The sequence below is a fragment of the Oncorhynchus mykiss genome, chromosome 5, assembly GCF_013265735.2.
Source record: "Oncorhynchus mykiss isolate Arlee chromosome 5, USDA_OmykA_1.1, whole genome shotgun sequence".
Lineage (NCBI taxonomy): Eukaryota > Metazoa > Chordata > Actinopteri > Salmoniformes > Salmonidae > Oncorhynchus > Oncorhynchus mykiss.
The window spans coordinates 40,884,438-40,903,643 of NC_048569.1; the positions used below are offsets into that span (position 1 = coordinate 40,884,438).

At 46.1% G+C, this 19,206-nt stretch overlaps 1 protein-coding gene across 2 annotated transcripts in view; it reads left to right on the forward strand.

Moving 5' to 3' along the window:
• The window catches only part of LOC110522941 (ras-specific guanine nucleotide-releasing factor 2-like), a 77,755-nt gene that overhangs the window by 53,453 nt on the left and 5,096 nt on the right, over window positions 1-19,206 (forward strand). The window contains exons 2-19 of one of the 2 annotated variants that reach the window (XM_036977506.1): window positions 569-675; window positions 1,548-1,695; window positions 2,594-2,937; window positions 3,055-3,134; window positions 3,229-3,422; window positions 3,563-3,672; window positions 4,279-4,397; window positions 4,592-4,755; window positions 11,438-11,504; window positions 11,612-11,748; window positions 11,929-12,011; window positions 12,147-12,395; window positions 12,717-12,809; window positions 13,052-13,596; window positions 13,710-13,937; window positions 14,279-14,385; window positions 14,799-14,911; window positions 15,095-15,155. In XM_036977506.1, coding sequence (XP_036833401.1) covers window positions 569-675; window positions 1,548-1,695; window positions 2,594-2,937; window positions 3,055-3,134; window positions 3,229-3,422; window positions 3,563-3,672; window positions 4,279-4,397; window positions 4,592-4,755; window positions 11,438-11,504; window positions 11,612-11,748; window positions 11,929-12,011; window positions 12,147-12,395; window positions 12,717-12,809; window positions 13,052-13,596; window positions 13,710-13,937; window positions 14,279-14,385; window positions 14,799-14,911; window positions 15,095-15,155 — 2,949 coding nt within the window. The remainder of the gene's footprint in view (window positions 1-568; window positions 676-1,547; window positions 1,696-2,593; window positions 2,938-3,054; window positions 3,135-3,228; window positions 3,423-3,562; window positions 3,673-4,278; window positions 4,398-4,591; window positions 4,756-11,437; window positions 11,505-11,611; window positions 11,749-11,928; window positions 12,012-12,146; window positions 12,396-12,716; window positions 12,810-13,051; window positions 13,597-13,709; window positions 13,938-14,278; window positions 14,386-14,798; window positions 14,912-15,094; window positions 15,156-19,206) is intronic. The other variant, XM_036977507.1, reaches the window with a different exon arrangement.

The window sequence follows — 19,206 nt, forward strand, 5'->3', positions numbered from 1 at the left end:
CTCTCTCCTGTCCTCTCTCCTGTTCTCTCTCCTGTTCTCTTGGTCAGGGAACTGAGTGACAAACAGAAGGGCTCATTTGGGATGCCATTTCCTGCTTTCCATGCCCAAGATATATTCTCTCCTGTTTTTAAACAATGAAGTCACGTTTGATATTATGAGAGTTTTGTTTATGTAGTGGGAATGCTTAACATGTAGGAAAGTGTGTGTTTATCGGATTCCTTTCAGAGAAAGAACAAGACAAGGATAAACACTAGTTTGACAAAAACAGCATCATTCTTCTCATACTGGAATGTAAGTTCTGGGTTTTGTGAATGTGTGTACATCTACGTGCGTGTGTGTGGCTTTCCAGGACATTCTGTGTGACCCTGATTTAGCCCACTGCAGTGAAAGGTTAAGCAGACCAATATAAGCAGACCAAGTAGGGATTTTTTTGTATTCTCGCATGGACAGATTTTGACAGAAGTGGGCCCTGTCACTTCGCCTCTTCCTCTCTGGTACCACCTTAAATGTTGATTCTATTTCCTGTTTACTTCCTGGTAATAGTATTTATGTTTCCTGTTTTCTCCAGCACTACTTCCTGGTGGTGTTTGGTCATGACGGTCAGAAGCCTCTGGAGCTGCGGACGGAGGAGGAGTCAGACTGCAAAAAGTGGGTGGAGTCTATCCAACAGGCCAGGTAAGAGGGTGGAGTCTATCCAAGGACAGCACGTCAACGCCTCTTTACAAGAGCCTGGGGGCTAAGAACTCATAGCTACTGTAGCAACTAGGGGCTAAGGGAAGGATAGGCTCTGATTTCGGTCTGGCTTGCTTGTTTTATTCATGACACACATGCAAATGCACTGGTTGACTGTCACCTAGGCAGCCGGTATGCTGTGTTCTGCTCTGAGACACACAGTGACTGTGTAGTGATCCTCACACTAAACACACACACACAACCCGCTCTCCACATGTCTGCTCCATTTGTAGGAGTTTGTGTGTGCTCTGCTCGGAGCAGTTCACATTTAGGTCACACTCTGGTGCCGTACCACCAGAGTGATTACATCACAGCCCTAACCTCGACACTCCGCCTCGCTCTCTCTCTCCCCCGCTCCTCTCTCTGTCTCTATCCAGCACTTTCTCTCTCTTTCCCCCCCTCCTCTCTCTGTCTCTATCCAGCACTTTCTCTCTCTCCCCCCCTCCTCTCTCTGTCTCTATCCAGCACTTTCTCTCTCTCCCCCCCCTCCTCTCTCTGTCTCTATCCAGCACTTTCACTCTCTTCACCCCACTACTGTAACTTCTCTCTCTCTCTCTCTCTCTCTCTCTCTCTCTCTCTCTCTCTCTCTCTCTCTCTCTCTCTCTCTCTCTCTCTCTCTCTCTCTCTCTCTCTCTCTCTCTCTCTCTCTCTCTCTCTCTCTCTCTCTCCACACTGAGGGATGATGAATACATTTATGCTATGGTGTTTACTTTTAAATGTTTAGAGCATAATGCTTCTGTGGCGTTCCCTGTACAGAGTGCACCATGTCGACTGGGTTTAAACTCACCATTCCACACTTACCATTCCACCTGTAGTTACTCTGACATCATCATTGAGCGCGAGGTCCTGATGCAGAAGTACATCCACCTGGTCCAGATCATGGAGACAGAGAAGGTGGCGGCCAACCAGCTACGCACCCAGCTAGAGGACCAGGACACAGAGATAGAGAGGCTGAAAGCAGAGGTACACACACATTTACATGGTCTCTCGCACACTCACGTACACACACACACACGTGCTCCCTCACACACACACACGGCCACATTGCTCACACACAAAAATGCACACACAAATAAAGGTTTCCGTTAGGCAAGGGGATCTGGCTAGTGTTTGATTTGTGTTGACTGTTGTGTGTTGACTGTTGTGTGTTGACTGTTGTGTGTTGAACTGTTGTGTGTTGACTGTTGTGTGTTGAACTGTTGTGTGTTGACTGTTGTGTGTGGATTGGTGTGTGTTGACTGTGGACTGTTGTGTGTGGACTGATGTGTGTTGACTGTGGACTGTTGTGTGTGGACTGTGGACTGTTGTGTGTGTACTGGTGTGTGTTGTGTGTTGACTGTGGACTGTTGTGTGTTAACTGTGGACTGTTGTGTGTGGAATGGTGTGTGTTGTGTGTTGACTGTGGTCTGTTGTGTGTTGACTGGTGTGTGTTGACTGTGGACTGTTGTGTGTGGACTGGTGTGTGTTGTGTGTTAACTGTGAACTGTTGTGTGTGGACTGGTGTGTGTTGACTGTGGACTGTTGTGTGTGGACTGGTGTGTGTTGACTGTGGTCTGTTGTGTGTGGACTGGTGTGTGTTGACTGTGGTCTGTTATGTGTGGACTGGTGTGTGTTGACTGTGGTCTGTTGTGTGTGGACTGGTGTGTGTTGACTGTGGTCTGTTGTGTGTGGACTGGTGTGTGTTGTGTGTTGACTGTGGACTGTTGTGTGTGGACTGGTGTGTGTTGACTGTGGTCTGTTGTGTGTGGACTGGTGTGTGTGGACTGTGGACTGTTGTGTGTGGACTGGTGTGTGTTGTGTGTTGACTGTGGACTGTTGTGTGTGGACTGGTGTGTGTTGACTGTGGTCTGTGTGCTTCCAGATCGTGCTGTTGAACAAGGCCAAGGAGAGGATGCTGCCTTACCAGACCAACCAGGAGGAGGAGGACCCAGACATTAAAAAGATCAAAAAGGTCCAGAGTTTCATGCGAGGCTGGCTGTGTCGGAGGAAGTGGAAGATCATCGTTCAGGACTACATCTGTTCCCCCCACGCTGAGAACATGAGGAAGAGGAACCACATCGTGTTCAACATGGTGGAGGCCGAGACCGAGTACGTCTGCCAGCTCTCTGTCCTGGTCAACTTCTTCCTCAGGCCGCTACGTATGGCCGCCAGCTCCAAGAAACCTCCCATCAGCCACGATGACGTCAGCAGCATCTTCCTCAACAGGTAAACACACCGTCTGACCCCCCTCCAGAAACCACCCACAGCCCCTACCCCCTAGACACTTGCGAACGGATTGAATAGATGTCATAGCAATATCTTTTTCTTCTTTGTGTCCCTTAGTGAGACCATCATGTTCCTCCATGAGATCTTTCATCAGGGCCTGAAGGCTCGGATAGCCAACTGGCCCACGCTGGTGCTGGGTGAGATATGAGGCGTCTATGTTGGGTCAAATCTACTCTAGCTAACCTCTACCATTATCTTTGTGTGGGATGTTTTATGTGTCTGTCTCCCCAGCGGACCTGTTTGACATCCTGCTGCCCATGCTGAACATCTACCAGGAGTTTGTGAGGAACCACCAGTACAGCCTGCAGGTGCTGGCCAACTGTAAACAGAACCGGGACTTGGACAAGCTGCTGAAGCAGTATGAGGCGAACGCTGCCTGTGAGGGACGCATGCTGGAGACCTTCCTCACGTACCCCATGTTCCAGGTAGCACGTCGCACACGTCACACACACGCGCGTGTGTCCAGACCTCATTAACCTCCTCCCTTTCACCCCTCCACATGTTAGTATACGGCCCAGACCTGACTGACTGACTGACTGACAGACACCTCTCCGATGTGTTTCAGATCCCTCGTTACATCATCACTCTCCATGAGCTGCTGGCACACACGCCTCATGAGCACGTGGAGCGCAAGAGCCTGGAGTTCGCCAAGTCCAAACTAGAGGAGCTGTCAAAGTGAGGATAACGGAGCTGTAGTGGTTGTGTAGTAGATCATGTAGCCAACAGTGGTTGTGTAGTAGATCATGTAGCCAACAGTGGTTGTGTAGTAGATCATGTAGCCAACAGTGGTTGTGTAGTAGATAATGTAGTTAACAGTGGTTGTGTAGTAGATAATGTAGCCAACAGTGGTTGTGTAGTAGATCATGTAGCCAACAGTGGTTGTGTAGTAGATCATGTAGCCAACAGTGGTTGTGTAGTAGATCATGTAGCCAACAGTGGCTGTGTAGTAGGTAATGTAGCCAACAGTGGTTGTGTAGTAGATCATGTAGCCAACAGTAGTTGTGTGGTAGGTAATGTAGTTAGCAGTGGCTGTGTAGTAGGTCATGTAGCCAACAGTGGTTGTGTGGTGGATAATGTAGCTAATGGTGGTTGTGTGGTGGATAATGTAGTTAACAGTGGCTGTGTAGTAGATAATGTAGTTAACAGTGGTTGTGTGGTGGAAAATGTAGCTAATGGTGGTTGTGTGGTGGATAATGTAGTTAACAGTGGTTGTGTGGTGGAAAATGTAGCTAATGGTGGTTGTGTGGTAGATAATGTAGCTAATGGTGGTTGTGTTGTCAGGATGATGCATGATGAGGTGAGCGATACAGAGAACATTCGTAAGAATCTGGCCATCGAGAGAATGATCGTAGAAGGCTGTGACATATTACTGGATACCAGCCAGACCTTTGTCAGACAGGGTGAGTACACACACACACACACATACTGTACAAATGCACTCACTCACACACACACCGCCAGAATCCCGAGCATTATAAGATGGCTACTTGTAACTGTCATCAGTAGTACAGTATGTGTAGCCTATGTTTTTTTTTTTTTTTTTCCCCTCCCACCAAACTCTCACACACACACACTCTCTCTCTCTACCCATCAGGCTCTCTGATCCAGCTCCCATCCAGCAGTGAACGGGGCATGCTCAGTAAGGTCCGTCTGGGCTCTCTGTCTCTCAGGAAGGAAGGAGAACGACAGTGCTTCCTATTTACGAAACACTTCCTTGTCTGCACACGCACCTCCGGGGGAAAGCTGCACCTGCTCAAGGTGAGAGTCAAACTCACACACAGATATATTATGCATGTACAGATGTCCGATCTTAATTTGATCACTGTTTTGTCGCGTTAAATTTTCCTGCGCCGCAACAGGGACTTAAAATGAGTCTCATGATTTAGATGCTTTCACAAAAACGTATTCAGGGGGCAGTCGAGTCATTCAGACCAGCGCCAGCTATCAAAATCATATTCCGTCACTGACTTTGCTCATAGGCTCAAGCTAGACAATGTCCTACTGCTACTGTAGGACTATAGGTCATATCACCCCCACATTCAAATGGACTCATCTGAAATGTATCCATACACGTGTCCATTAGGCCTATGGATGTATTTCTTTTATCAGCATCAATTAGATTGAGCAATAAAAGTCCCACTTTTATTCCATGGGCTTAGATCCGCACTGTGCAGCTGTTATTCCATAGGCTTAGATCCGCACTGTGCAGCTGTTATTCCATAGGCTTAGATCCGCACTGTGCAGCTGTTATTCCATAGGCTTAGATCCTCACTGTGCAGCTGTTATTCCATAGGCTTAGATCCGCACTGTGCAGCTGTTATTCCATAGGCTTAGATCCGCACTGTGCAGCTGTTATTCCATAGGCTTAGATCCTCACTGTGCAGCTGTTATTCCATAGGCTTAGATCCGCACTGTGCAGCTGTTATTCCATAGGCTTAGATCCTCACTGTGCAGCTGTTATTCCATAGGCTTAGATCCGCACTGTGCAGCTGTTATTCCATAGGCTTAGATCCGCACTGTGCAGCTGTTATTCCATAGGCTTAGATCCGCACTGTACAGCTTTTATTCCATAGGCTGGGATCCGCACTGTGCAGCTGTTATTCCATAGGCTTAGATCCGCACTGTACAGCTTTTATTCCATAGGCTGGGATCCGCACTGTGCAGCTGTTATTCCATAGGCTTAGATCCGCACTGTACAGCTTTTATTCCATAGGCTGGGATCCGCACTGTGCAGCTGTTATTCCATAGGCTTAGATCCGCACTGTGCAGCTGTTGCAAGAGCACATTTTTCACTGGCTGTTTCACTGGCTGTCCACTGGTTTCAAAAGCAATGATTGATAGGCAGCGTAAACGTCTTGAATTCAACCATTATTGGGTTCAAATACACATTTAGATTTGTGAACAGCCATCCACAACAACCACAATCCGTAAGACACAAATAGCTAAATGAGAGAGCAGCAGTGTGATTCACATCAATGTGCTATGTAGACATCAATAGTAAGTGATATCCGTATCACCGTACACTACACCACTGCTGTCATCCTGACCTCCAAGCGTTTATTTCAGTTGGATAATCTTTGGATGCCGACAGCAGTCGCCCATTGGAAGACAGCTTAGACTGTAGCCCACAAAAGCCCATTCCTGCTCTTTACCCGCGATCCATCAAACACATTTGGTGTGTCATCATAGTGGTCTCTGACTTGTGGTCAGACTCGTTCAGGTGGAACAAACTTGAACTTGCGACTTTTTTCAATGCTGATTCGAATGTCACTGAGAAAAGTATCCCCAAAAAATGTGCAAACATCCTTTCTGAATTTAAAAGTCATCCTCTGAGTAATCATCTAGTTTTTCAAAAGTATCTGTAATCTGATTACAGTATTTTTGCTGTTAATGTAATGGATTACAGTTACCGGTGTTTTTTTTGTTGCAATCCCTTACATGTAACGGATTACGTGTAATCTATTACTCCCCAATCCTGATAGGCTACACCTAAACTATAGCCTACATAGGCCTGTAATATCAGATGTAAAGACAAGATGTAAAAGCAGGCAAAAAAGAACTTGGCCCATGATTTTTGAAATCTACAGTGTATTATCAAAAAAGGTTTATCGCGAACGTAAGGTTATGAATCAACTGTCAAAATGTAGTTCAATCATGGCCTGGAGCAGTCTAGTTGTTAGGACCGCTGCTTTATAATACCAACATGTCTGTAATACCAACCTGTTTCAAATAGACCACCACAGTCCCTGTGCCCAAGAACACTAAGGTAACCTCCCTAAATGACTACCGACCTGTAGCACTCTGTAGCCATGAAGTGCTTTGAAAGGCTGGTCATGGCTCATATCAACACCATTATCCCAGAGACCCTAGACCCACTCCAATTTGCAAACCGCTCCAACAGATCCACAGATGATGCAATCGCTATTGCACTCCACACTGCCCTTTCCCACCTGGACAAAAGGAACACCTATGTGATAATGCTGTTAATTGACTACAGCTCAGCGTTCAACACCACAGAGTCCACAAACCTCATCACTAAGCTACGGACCCTGGGACTAAACACCTCCCTCTGCAACTGGAACGTGGACTTCCTGATGTGCCGCCCCCAGGTGGTAATGGTAAGTAACAACACATCCGCCACACTGATCCTCAACACAGGGGCCCCTCAGGGGTGCGTGCACGGTCCCCTCCTGTACTCCCTGTTCACTCATGACAGCATGGCCAGGCAAGACTCCAACACCATCATTAAGTTTGCCGATGACAATAGTGGTAGGCCTGATCACCAACAATGATGAGACAGCCTATAGGGAGTAGGTCAGAGTCCTGACCGTGTGGTGCAAGGACAACAACCTCTCCCTCAACGTGATCAAGACAAAGGAGATGATTGTGGACTACAGGAAAAGGAGGACCGAGCACGCCCCCAATCTCAGTGGAGTGGAGTAGGTTGAGATCTTGAAGTTCCTTGGTGTCCACATCACCAACAAACTATCATGGTCCAATCACACCAAGACAGTTGTGAAGAGCACATGACAAAGCCTGTTCCTCCTCCCTCAGGAGACAGAAAATATTTGGCATGGGTCTTCAGATCCTCAAAGGTTCTACAGCTGCACCATCGAGAAGCGCTCCAGCAAGCGATACCGGAGCGCCAAGTCTAGGTCCAAAAGGCTTCTTAACAGCTTCTAGGCCCAAGCCATAAGACTCCTGAACAGCTAATCAGAGGGCTACCCAGACACCTCTTTTACGCAGCTGCTACCCTCTGTTTATTATCTACACATTGTCACTTTAACTCTACATGTACATATTACCTCAATTACCTCGACTAACCGGTGCCCCCACACATTGACTGTACCGGTACCCCCTGTATATAGCCTCACTATTGTTATTTTACTGCTGCTGTTTAATTATTTATTACTTTTTTTCCAGATTTTTTATTTATCCTATTTTTTACTGAACACGTTTTTCTTAAAACTTCTTAAATAATTGTTGGTTAAGGGCTGGTAAGTAAGCATTTCACTGTACACCTGTTGTATTCGCCACGTGACATAAAATTACATTTGACATTTAGGCCTACCCTGTCCGCGTGGATTCAATTCCATCCCATACCCTTCTGGCACTAGTTACACATTTCAAGTATGGACAGTCCAGGGATATTTTACCACTGAACTTGATAAGAAAATCACCCTACCAGACACTTTTATTAGAAAGACAGATGTATTTAATGGATAACATACCGTAAATAGGAAACTGATAAGAAAAGCAATATCTCAAAATAAAATAAAGAAATGTATCATACAAAAGAGCCCGAACTCCGAGTGATGTTTCAAATGTTTACTCTGCGAAGATGTAACAGTCGAATACATACTGTAAATTCAATACAGCGCAGTGTTCATTTATACCCTTAGCTCTCACCCCCTCCCTTCCACAAAGATGTACTTCAGTACTTTTCCATCAGCCAGGATTTATTTGTGCTCCTCCGTGTATTTCAGTCAGGAGAGGCAATGAGTAACTGAGAGTAGACATTCCTACAGTCTACTGCAGTCCATGAAATAATTGGACTTCTCATGCACAAAGAGCTTCAACCCAACACTACTTTCACTCTCTAAGGATATATAAAAACAATCTGTTCATACTAAGAGGACATAATGGTATGAAATAGTGAAGACATGAAACAGTCATTTTAAATCTATTAACAAACAAAATAATAGCAGTGGGCTACACCAACGTTAGTTTCATACAAAGTGTGGGGTAAATTGCCACAGCCGATGTAAATTGTCAAATCGATAAATCACCCTAAATTGTTCCGATGATAATACCAACCAGAGGGCGAACATATCTTGAAAGACTTTGGTTGCAACCAGGACGAAGGCCACACCGATATCATCTTTCAGGGGGGAGCGGTAATGAGGTGACCAATAATGGTTGCAATTGAGATCAGCTGTGCGGGTGAATTTAGCACGTATTGATCGTTTAAAAAGACATCAGCTGGTGATAATCTAGTGCCATCGATGGTTGCAATAGGTTCCTTGTTATTTGATTATATTCCAATACGTTCTCTAAGCTACCCAATCACATACTGTTTGTGTTCCCCTGTCTGAGTTGATGAGCTGATTTGGGCCATCAGTTGATTGCTAGATGAAGGCCTGCCGTAGAACGATAAACTTTCTTCCAGTGCTCGCCCACGTTTTATACATTTCCATTACCAAACTGTTATGCGCCGGCTACAGTAGCAAAGGCCTGCTGTGCTTCCAGTTTGATGCCGGCATTTGAAGTCATCCTTGTTGTGGATTGAAAGCCTGTATTGTGTGGCTTTAAAATGTCCTTTCTTAAAGCTGTCAGGATGTGAATGCGTTTGAGCCTATCCAAAGACTATTTTGTTGAGCTGAGACACGTTTCTTTGATCTGTAAATTATCAGGCTATTCGTTTTACTTCTTGAAAACATTGAAATGAATGCAATTAGCTTGTGGGCCTAATGTAGGTTATAGGCTATCTAAATGAATTGAAGTATTTTTTGTTGTTGTTGCTTACCTTGAAGAGCTAGAACAGTGTTGTAAAGATGGAGAATATAGGGGAAGGGGGAGTCAAAGGGCAGTGGGCCGGATTCGAACCATATGTGTGCCAGGGTCAGCGGTTGTAACCCCTGGACCACACAGGCACCGAGGCCACCAATCATCTATTCTTGCTATTGCTTCCCTTGCACATATAATAAAACAATTTATATATATTTATTTCAACGGATATGCCCTAACGAAAAATAAGTCTATCCCCTACAAATATGCCCGTTAATTATAATCCACATAAGAATTCACACAAGACGCTACTTGAACAGGCGCCCAGTGGACCTGCAGTCTAAGGTACAATGTAGGTACGGTGCTGCATTGTACACAAACACCGCTTCAGCTGCCCCCTGGTGGTGATTCTTAATATTTCTTCAGATATTCTAATCCTCTTGCCGCAGGATTATTTTCCTCCTGCGACAAAATGGGTCAAATTAAGATGCGATATCTGTACTTTCACATGGTCAGACTCATGCAAACATATACATACGAAATGTGTTGATATACACTACCTGTCAAAAGTTTTAGAACACCTACTCATTGAAGGGTTTTTCTTTCTTTGACTATTTTCTACATTGTAGAATAATAGTGAAGACATCAAAGCTATGAAATAACACATATGGAATCATGTAGTAACCAAAAAAGTGTTAAACAAATCCAAATATATTTTATACTTGAGATTCTTCAAATAGCCACCCTTTGCCTTGATGACAGCTTTGCCCACTCCTGGCATTCTCTCAACCAGCTTCATGAGTAGTCACCTGGAATGCATTTGTGCCTACTTAAAAGTTAATTTGTGGAATTTCTTTCCTTCCTGGGTTTGAGCCAATCAGTTGTGTTGTGACAGTTGTGTTATACAGAAGATAGCCCTATTTGGTAAAATACCAAGTTCATTAGTTACCAGCCTCAGAAATTGCAGCCCAAATAAATGCTTCACAGAGACACATCTCAACATCAACTGTTCAGAGAAGATTGTGTGAATCAGGCCTTCGTGGTCAAATTTCTGCAAAGAAACCACTACCAAAGGACACCAATAAGAAGAAGTGCCTTGCTTGGGCCAAGAAACACAAGTAAAGGACATTAGACCGGTGGAAATGTGTCCTTTAGTCTGGAGTCCAAATTTGAGATTTTTGGTTCCAACCGCCGTGTCTTTGTGAGGCGCGGTGTGGGTGAACGGATGATCTCCACATGTGTATTCCCCACCGTAAAGCATGGAGTAGGAGGTATTATGGTATGGGGTTGCTTTGCTGGTGACACTGTCTGTGATTTACTTAGAATTCGAGGCACACTTAACCAACAAGGCTACCACAGCATTCTGCAGCGATACGCCATCCCATCTGGTTTGGGCTTAGTGGGACTATCATTTTTTTTTCAACAGGACAATGACCCAACACACCTCCAGGCTGTGTAAGGGCTATTTTACCAAGAAGGAGAGTGATGGAGTGCTGCATCAGATGACCTGGCCTCCACAATCCCCCGACCTCAACCAATCACAGCATATGTGGAAACTGTTGCAAAAGCATTTCAGGTGAAGCTGGTTGAGAGAATGCCAAGAGTGTGCAGAGCTGCCATCAAGGAAAAGGGTGGCTATTAGAAGAATCTCAAATATAACATATATTTGGATTTGTTTGACACTTCTTCGGTTACAACATGATTCCATATGTGTTATTTCATAGTTTTGATGCCTTCACTATTATTCTACAATGTAGAAAATAGTACAAATAAAGAAAAACCCTTGAATGAGTAGGTGTTCTAAAACGTTTGACCGGTAGTGTAGGTACTAGAAAACATTTGTATGTCAAGCAGATTTTGACACAGTTGACCTTCCCTCTACACGTGCGTGTTAGATGTATGGCCTCTAACCTCTGCCCTTTGACCCTCACAGCAGGGTGGGGTGTTGTCTCTAATAGAATGTACCCTTGTAGAGGAGCTAGATGCCAACGATGAGGACTGTAAGTATCTTTCATAAAGTAATAAATCAATGAATAAGTCAATTCAATCAATCAATCAATACATCAACAAACTTTTGACCTTGATCCTTCCCACCTCCCTCCTGTAGACAATGCAGGAGGTCAGGGCTTCAACCACCTGGAGTTTAAAATCGTGGTGGAACCCCCTGATGGCCCCGCCTTCTCTGTCGTCCTATTGGCTCCCTCCCGCCAGGAGAAAGCTGCCTGGACCAGTGACATCAGTCAGGTAAACATACCTGGGGATGAGATGCCCAGTCCCAAATCAACTCCTACACCTACTGCTTCTGCAAGTCTCTACACTGATTTTGAAAGAGGTTCAGCACCATGGACAGTAACATGACTGTCTCTCCCCTCTTGTCTCTGTCTTTCTTTCATTCTGTACCTTTTTCTTTCTCTCTGTCTATAGTGTATAGATAATATCCGCTGTAATGGCCTGATGACCAGCGTATTTGAGGAGAACTCTAAAGTAACTGTGCCTCACATGATCAAGTAAGAGCCCAAATAAAGACTGTATATTATTTTCCACGTCAGTGAGAGTTGATAATCCCCAGGTTATCCAATCCCCTTTGCCCATCTGGGAGATCACCCAATAGCTGATGATCTTATTGATACTTGTCCCACCAGGTCGGATGCACGGCTGCACAAAGATGATGTGGACATCTGCTTCAGCAAGACGCTCAACTCCTGCAAGGTCCCCCAGATCCGCTACGCCAGCGTGGAGCGGCTGCTGGAGAGACTGACTGACCTGCGCTTCCTCTCTATCGACTTCCTCAACACCTTCCTCCACACGTACAGGATCTTTACTACCGCTGCTGTGGTCATGGACAAACTGGCCGACATATACAAGAAACCTTTTACCTCTATACCGGTCAGGTAGAAAGATATACAGTATGAACCCACACACACATTGTGTCTTCTCATGCCACATCACTCCATCACTCCTTCATCCATTCTGTCTCTTCCTCAACTCTATCCTCGTATAATAGACATGCATGCTGACCATCACTCTCTCTGTCTCTTTCCTTCTCTTACCTCCCCCTCCACTCCACTCCACTCCACTCCCCTCCTCCACTCCTGGTTTTGTCACTCCTCGTCACCCCCTCCTTCCACATCTTTCCCTTTGTCACCTCCTCTCCCATGCCATCCTGCCCTCTCCTCTTCTCCTTCTCTCCTCCACTCCTCCTCTCCTCTCAGGGTTCAGTATCACTCCTCCGATCGTCTGTCCATCACGTCTCTCTGTCCTGACTACAGTCTGAAGATCACACGGCTTGCTCTGGACCAAAAAGAGTGACACTTTTTTTTTTCTTTTTCTCGTACATTCTCCTCTTTTCACTGCCTCTCCATTGACTCTTTCATTGGTTCATTTCACTCATACAGCCTTTCAAACAAAAATACCTTTTCTTCTTGGTTTTAGTTCAGAGGGCTAACATAGATGTTACATAGGTTTCTCATATGACGTAGGAATAATCAAGTGCTTCCTTTTTGTCTTTATCCTCCTCTTCTTCTCCCATCCCTCTGTCCCTCCTCAGGTCTCTGGAGTTGTTCTTTGCCACCAACCAGGGGACGTGGGGAGGCGAGCACCTCAACAACAAATCTCCCCGTCTCTGTCGCAAGTTCTCCTCTCCTCCTCCTCTCACCATCCCCTCCCGTACCTCCTCCCCGGTTCACTCCCGCAAACTCTCCCTCTCCTCCCCGGTCTCCTCCAAGGCAGGGGTCCTAGACCTCTCCACCCCTTCCTCCTCTGCTGCTAACTCCCCCACTTCCTCTCACCCTCCCTCCATCTCCTCCCCCCCTCCCAATGCCACCAGGCCCCCTTCAGGGTTTTCCTCCCCTCCTCCCAACGCCACCCGGGCTCCATCTGGGTTCTCGTCCCCCCCTCCCACCTGTACGCGGGCTCCCAGCCTGCCAACAGTCCTGGGGGTCTCCACCTCCCCTTCCACCACCACAAAAGCCCTTCTAGAACTGAGCCGCCCCACCTGTTCACAGGAACCTGTCCCCCCAACGCCGGAAGAGGGAGGAGACATGCCGCGCATCGACGCATTCTGTGGAAAACTCAGACGCAGCATCCGCAGGGGTAGGCTGGCACACACATACACGCACAAACACAGACACACACACACAAACACAGACACACACTCACAAACACAGACACACACTCACTGAGTGCCTGTATATTTTAATTAACAGCTGTTCTGGAGACGGTTTCTCTGGAGAAGTTCCTCCCAGAGTCTAACCCTCAAGTCAGCGAGGACCGAGTCCCCCTGACAGAGTCCCCCTGTCGCTCCCCCTCTACACCCAGACACATGCGATACAGACAGTCTGGAGGTTCCACGGGGGAAAACAATCGTGGTACTATGTCACCAGCCTCAGCCTTCGCTATTGCCACGGCAGCTGCCGGACACGGCAGTTCCCAGGGTAACAGACAACATGAACAATAACAACTGTCTTACCAGCAGCATTTACCATTTCACCACAAGTTCTCTCTCTCCCAGGGTAACAGACAACATGAACAATAACAACTGTCTTACCAGCAGTATTTACAATTTCACCACTCTCTCTCTCTCTCTCTCTCTCTCTCTCTCTCTCTCTCTCTCTCTCTCTCTCTCTCTCTCTCTCTCTCTCTCTCTCTCTCTCTCTCTCTCTCTCTCTCTCTCTCTCTCTCTCTCTCTCTCTCTCTCTCTCTCTCTCTCTCTCTCTCTCTCTCTCTCTCTCTCTCTCTCTCTCTCTCTCTCTCTCTCTCTCTCTCTCTCTCTCAGGTTTCAATAATAGCGAGAGGACCTGTGACAAGGAGTTTATCATCCGTAGAGCTGCTACCAACAGAGTCCTCAACGTACTGCGTCACTGGGTCTCCAAGCACTCACAGGTCTGAACCACATACACACACAAACACTGCCTGCCTACCCCTGTTGTCCTCTGTCCAACTCTCAGGACGTCCAGAGAAATGTCACCCTGCTCCACTGGGGCCCCCTTGTGTCCTGCCCTCTGTAGCAGACAGGACTGTTGCTCTTGAACAAACCCCAGCTCTGACACTACTGTCGCCACCATCTGCTCTGTGGGGCCTGGACACACATGCACATTTACGGGATGGTCAGCCCTCATCTCCTGTGTCCTGGTGTGTAGGTGACCATACATGCTGAAACAGGCTGATGTTGACGCAGAGAGAAGAGGTCAATTTATGCTCTATAATAATTCTGATGTGGAAGGCGTCAGCATCCTCTGAAGAAATGGCTGGGGGAAATGATCGCTAAGCTGCGTGTGTGTTTGTGCGTGTGCCAGGACTTTGAGATGAACAGTGAGCTGAAGGTGGGTGTAATGACCCTTCTGGAGGAGGTGCTACGAGACGCAGACCTGCTGCCTCAAGAGAGGAAAGCCACCGGAAACATTCTAAGGTACACACGCGCAAGCTAAAGTACAAGCCCACACACACACACACTCGCAGACACATACACACACTCACAGACACACACACAAACACACACACACACTCACAGTCACAGTGAGAGTGTGTGTGAGAGTGGATGTGTGTTTGTGTCATTACATTTGTTATTCATGAGACTCTGCTTGTCTCTCAGTGCCCTTTCTCAAGATGAACAAGATGATGCTCAACTCAAGATAGAAGACATCCTACAGACGGTATGTATAGTTCAATCACACACACACACAACTACTGCCTAGTTGCCTGAAATGCTAAGCCATTTCATTTGCAGGATGTCAAATCGAGTCAAATCAAATTGTATTAGTCACATGCTCCGAATACAACAGGTGTAGGCCTTACAGTGAAATGCTTACTTACAAGCCCCTAACCAACAATGCAGTTTAAAAAAAATATGGATAAGAATAAGAAATAAAAGTAACAAGTGATTAAAGAACAGCAGTAAAATAACAATAGCGAGACTATATACAGGGGGGTACCAGTACAGAGTCAATGTGCAGGGTTAGTTGAGGTAATATGTACATGTAGGTAGAGTTATTAAAGTGAGTATGCATAGATGATAACAACAGAGAGTAGCAGCACTGTAAAAAAAAAAAAAAGAGGGCGGAAATGCAAATAGTCTGGGTAGCCATTTGATTAGGTGTTCAGGAGTCTTATGGCTTGGGGGTAGAAGCTGTTTAGAAGTCTCTTGGACCTAGACTTGGCGCTCCGGTACCACTTGCCATGCGGTAGCAGAGAGAACAGTCTATGACTAGGGTGGCTGGAGTCTTTGACAATTTTTAGGGCCTTCCTCTGACACCGCCTGGTATAGAGGTCCTGGATGGCAGGAAGCTTGGCCCCAGCGATGTACTGGGCTGTTCGCTCTACTCTCTCTAGTGCCTTATGGTCGGAGGCTGAGCAGTTGCCATACCAGGCAGTGATGCAACCAGTCAGGATGCTCTCGATGGTGCAGCTGTAGAACCTTTTGAGGATCTGAGGACCCATGCCAAATATTTTCAGTCTCCTGAGGGGGAATAGGTTTTGTCGTGCCCTCTTTACAACTGTCTTGGTGTGGTTGGACCGTGTTAGTTTGTTGGTGATGTGGACACCAAGGAACTTGCTCTCAACCTGCTCCACTGCAGCCCAGTCGATGAGAATGGGGGCGTGCTCAATTCTCTTTTCCCTGAGGTCCACAATCATCTCCTTTGTCTTGATCACGTTGAGGGAGAGGTTGTTGTCCTGGCACCAAATGGCCAGGTCTCTGACCTCCTCCCTATAGGCTGTCTCGTTGCTGTCGTTGTTGGCTGTGCAGTCATGAGTGAACAGGGAGTACAGGAGGGGACTGAGCACTCACCCCTGAAGGGCCCCTGTGTTGAGGATCAGTGACGCATGTGTTTTTACCTACACTTACCACCTTGGGGCGGCCCATCAGGAAGTCCAGGATCCAGTTGCAGAGGGAGGTGTTCAGTCCCAGGATCCTTAGCTTATTGATGAGCTTTGAGCGCACTTTGGTGTTGAACGCTGAGCTGTAGTCAATGAATAGCATTCTGACATAGGTGTTCCTTTTGTCCAGGTGGGAAAGGCCCGTGTAGAGTGCAATAGAGATTACATCATCTGTGGATCTTTTGGGGCAGTATGCAAATTGCAGTGGGTCTAGGGTTTCTGGGATAATGGTGTTGATGTGAGCCATGACCAACTTTTTGAAGCACTTCATGGCTGCAGAAGTGAGTGCTACGGGTCGGTTGTTGTTTAGGCAGGTTACCTTAGGGTTCTTGGGCACAGGCACTATGGTGGTCTGCTTAAAACATGTTGGTATTACAGACTCAGACAGGGAGAGGTTGAAAATGTCAGTGAAGACACTTGCCACTCAGTCAGCGCATGCTCGCAGTGCACTTCCGGGTAATCCGTCTGACCCTGCGGCCTTATTAATGTTAACATGTTTTAAGGACGTTCTCACATCGGCTGAGGAGAGCGTGATCACACAGTCTTCCAGAACAGCTGGTGCTCTCATGCATGTTTCAGTGTTACTTGGCTTGAGGCGAGCATAGAAGCAGTTTAGCTCGTCTGGTAGGCTCGTGTCACTGGGCAGCTCTTTCTTATACTTTCTTATAAGCTTCCGCTCCTTGAAAGCGGCAGTTCTAGCCTTTAGCTCAGTGTGGATGTTGCCTGTAAATCCATGGCTTCTGGTTGGGTCATGTACGTATGGTCACTGTGGGGACGACATCATCAATGCACTTATTGATGAAGCCAATGACTGATGTGGTGTACTCCTCAATGCCATCGGAGGAGCATCTGCTTCATCTGACCACTTTTTTATTGATCTAGTCACTGGCGCTTCCTGCTTTAATTTTTGTTTGTAAGCAGGAATCAGGAGGATAGCATTATGGACAGATTTGCCAAAAGGAGGGCGAGGGATAGCTTTGTATGCTTCTCTGTGTGTGGAGTAAAGGTGGTCTAGAGTTTTTTTTCCTCTGGTTGCACATTTAACATGCTGATAGAAATTTGGTAAAACATATTTAAGTGTCCCTGCATTAAAGTCCTTGGCTACTAGGAGCGCTGCCTCTGGATTAGCGTTTTCTTGTTTGCTTATGCCGGAATACAGCTCATTCAATGCTGTCTTAGTGCCAGCCTCTGACTGTGGTGGTATGTAAACAGCTAAGAAAAATACAGATGAAAACTCTCTAGGTAGGTAGTGTGGTCTACAGTTTATCATGAGATACGATACCTCAGGAGAGCAATAGCTTGAGACTTCCTTAGATATCGTGCACCAGCTGTTATTTACAAAAATACATAGTCCACCGCCCCTTGTCTTCCCAGACGCTGCTGTTCTGTCCTGACGGTACATTGTATAACCAGTCAGTTGTATGTTGATATTGTCGTCGTTCAGCCACGTCTCCGTGAAGCATAAGATATTACAGTTTTTAATGTCCCGTTGGTAGTTTAATCATCTGCATAGATCATCGGGGCGGCAGGGTAGCCTAGTGGTTAGAGTGTTGGACTAGGAACCGGAAGGTTGTGAGTTCAAACCCCCGAGCTGACAAGGTACAAATCTGTCGTTCTGCCCCTGAACAGGCAGTTAACCCACTGTTCCCAGGCCGTCATTGAAAATAAGAATTTGTTCTTAACTGACTTGCCTGGTTAAATAAAGGTTAAATAAAAAATAAAAAAATAAAATCTATTTTATTGTCCAAAGACTGCACGTTTGCTAGCAGAATGGAAAGAAGTGGGGGTTTGTTCGATCGCCTACAAATTCTCAGAAGGCAGCCCACCCTCCAGCCCCATTTTCTCCGCCTCCTCTCACGCAAATCATGGGGATCTGGGCCTGTTCCCGAGAAAGCAGTATATCGTTCGCATCGGCCTCGTCAGACTCGTTAAAGTAAAAAATGCCTTCTTCTCCGGCGCCATCTTATAACAATATAGTGGTAGAAAGTGTGTTTAGTCATTATTTAGTCAGTAAATGAATGTTGATGTAATTTGGAATGCTGACTTTGGAACAGAGAAGTCCACTGCTCCACTTCATCCTGGTAAGACGTTGTCCAGATACGTAGTCTCGATTTAGACTTATTTGAAGTCTTCGCCATAAATAATTAGAACCTACAGTATTAGTTATATTAGTGTGTAGTGTGGTGGAGCATCCCCCTGAAGACCCAACCAATACTTGATGTAAAATACTTTAGAATGCATTTAGAAGTATTTGAGGTGCGCTTGATTTCGATCGGAGATTTCACATTTGGGAAAACGCCATTGCTTCTATTTTACAGGGGAAATAAATCAAGCTTAGCTCAAGTATTGTAAAGTATTTGACATGCACTATGTATGTGACCCTGGTTTTAGTCCCCTGTAGAGCCATAATAGTCCACTGTGTCCTTTTATTTAGCGGCTACCTGCTAGGTAGCCTAGCGGTTAGAGTGTTGGGCCGGTAACCGAGAGTTTGACCAACTGAGCCGACAAGGTGAAAAGTCTGTCGAGGCACTTGACCCTAATTCCTCCAGGGTCGCCTTGAGTAATGGCTGAACCCTGGCCATGACCTCACTTTCAGGGGGGATATGCAAAAAATACACTTACAGTGCCTTGCGAAAGTATTCGGCCCCCTTGAACTTTGCGACCTTTTGCCACATTTCAGGCTTCAAACATAAAGATATAAAACTGTATTTTTTTGTGAAGAATCAACAACAAGTGGGACACAATCATGAAGTGGAACGACATTTATTGGATATTTCAAACTTTTTTAACAAATCAAAAACTGAAAAATTGGGCGTGCAAAATTATTCA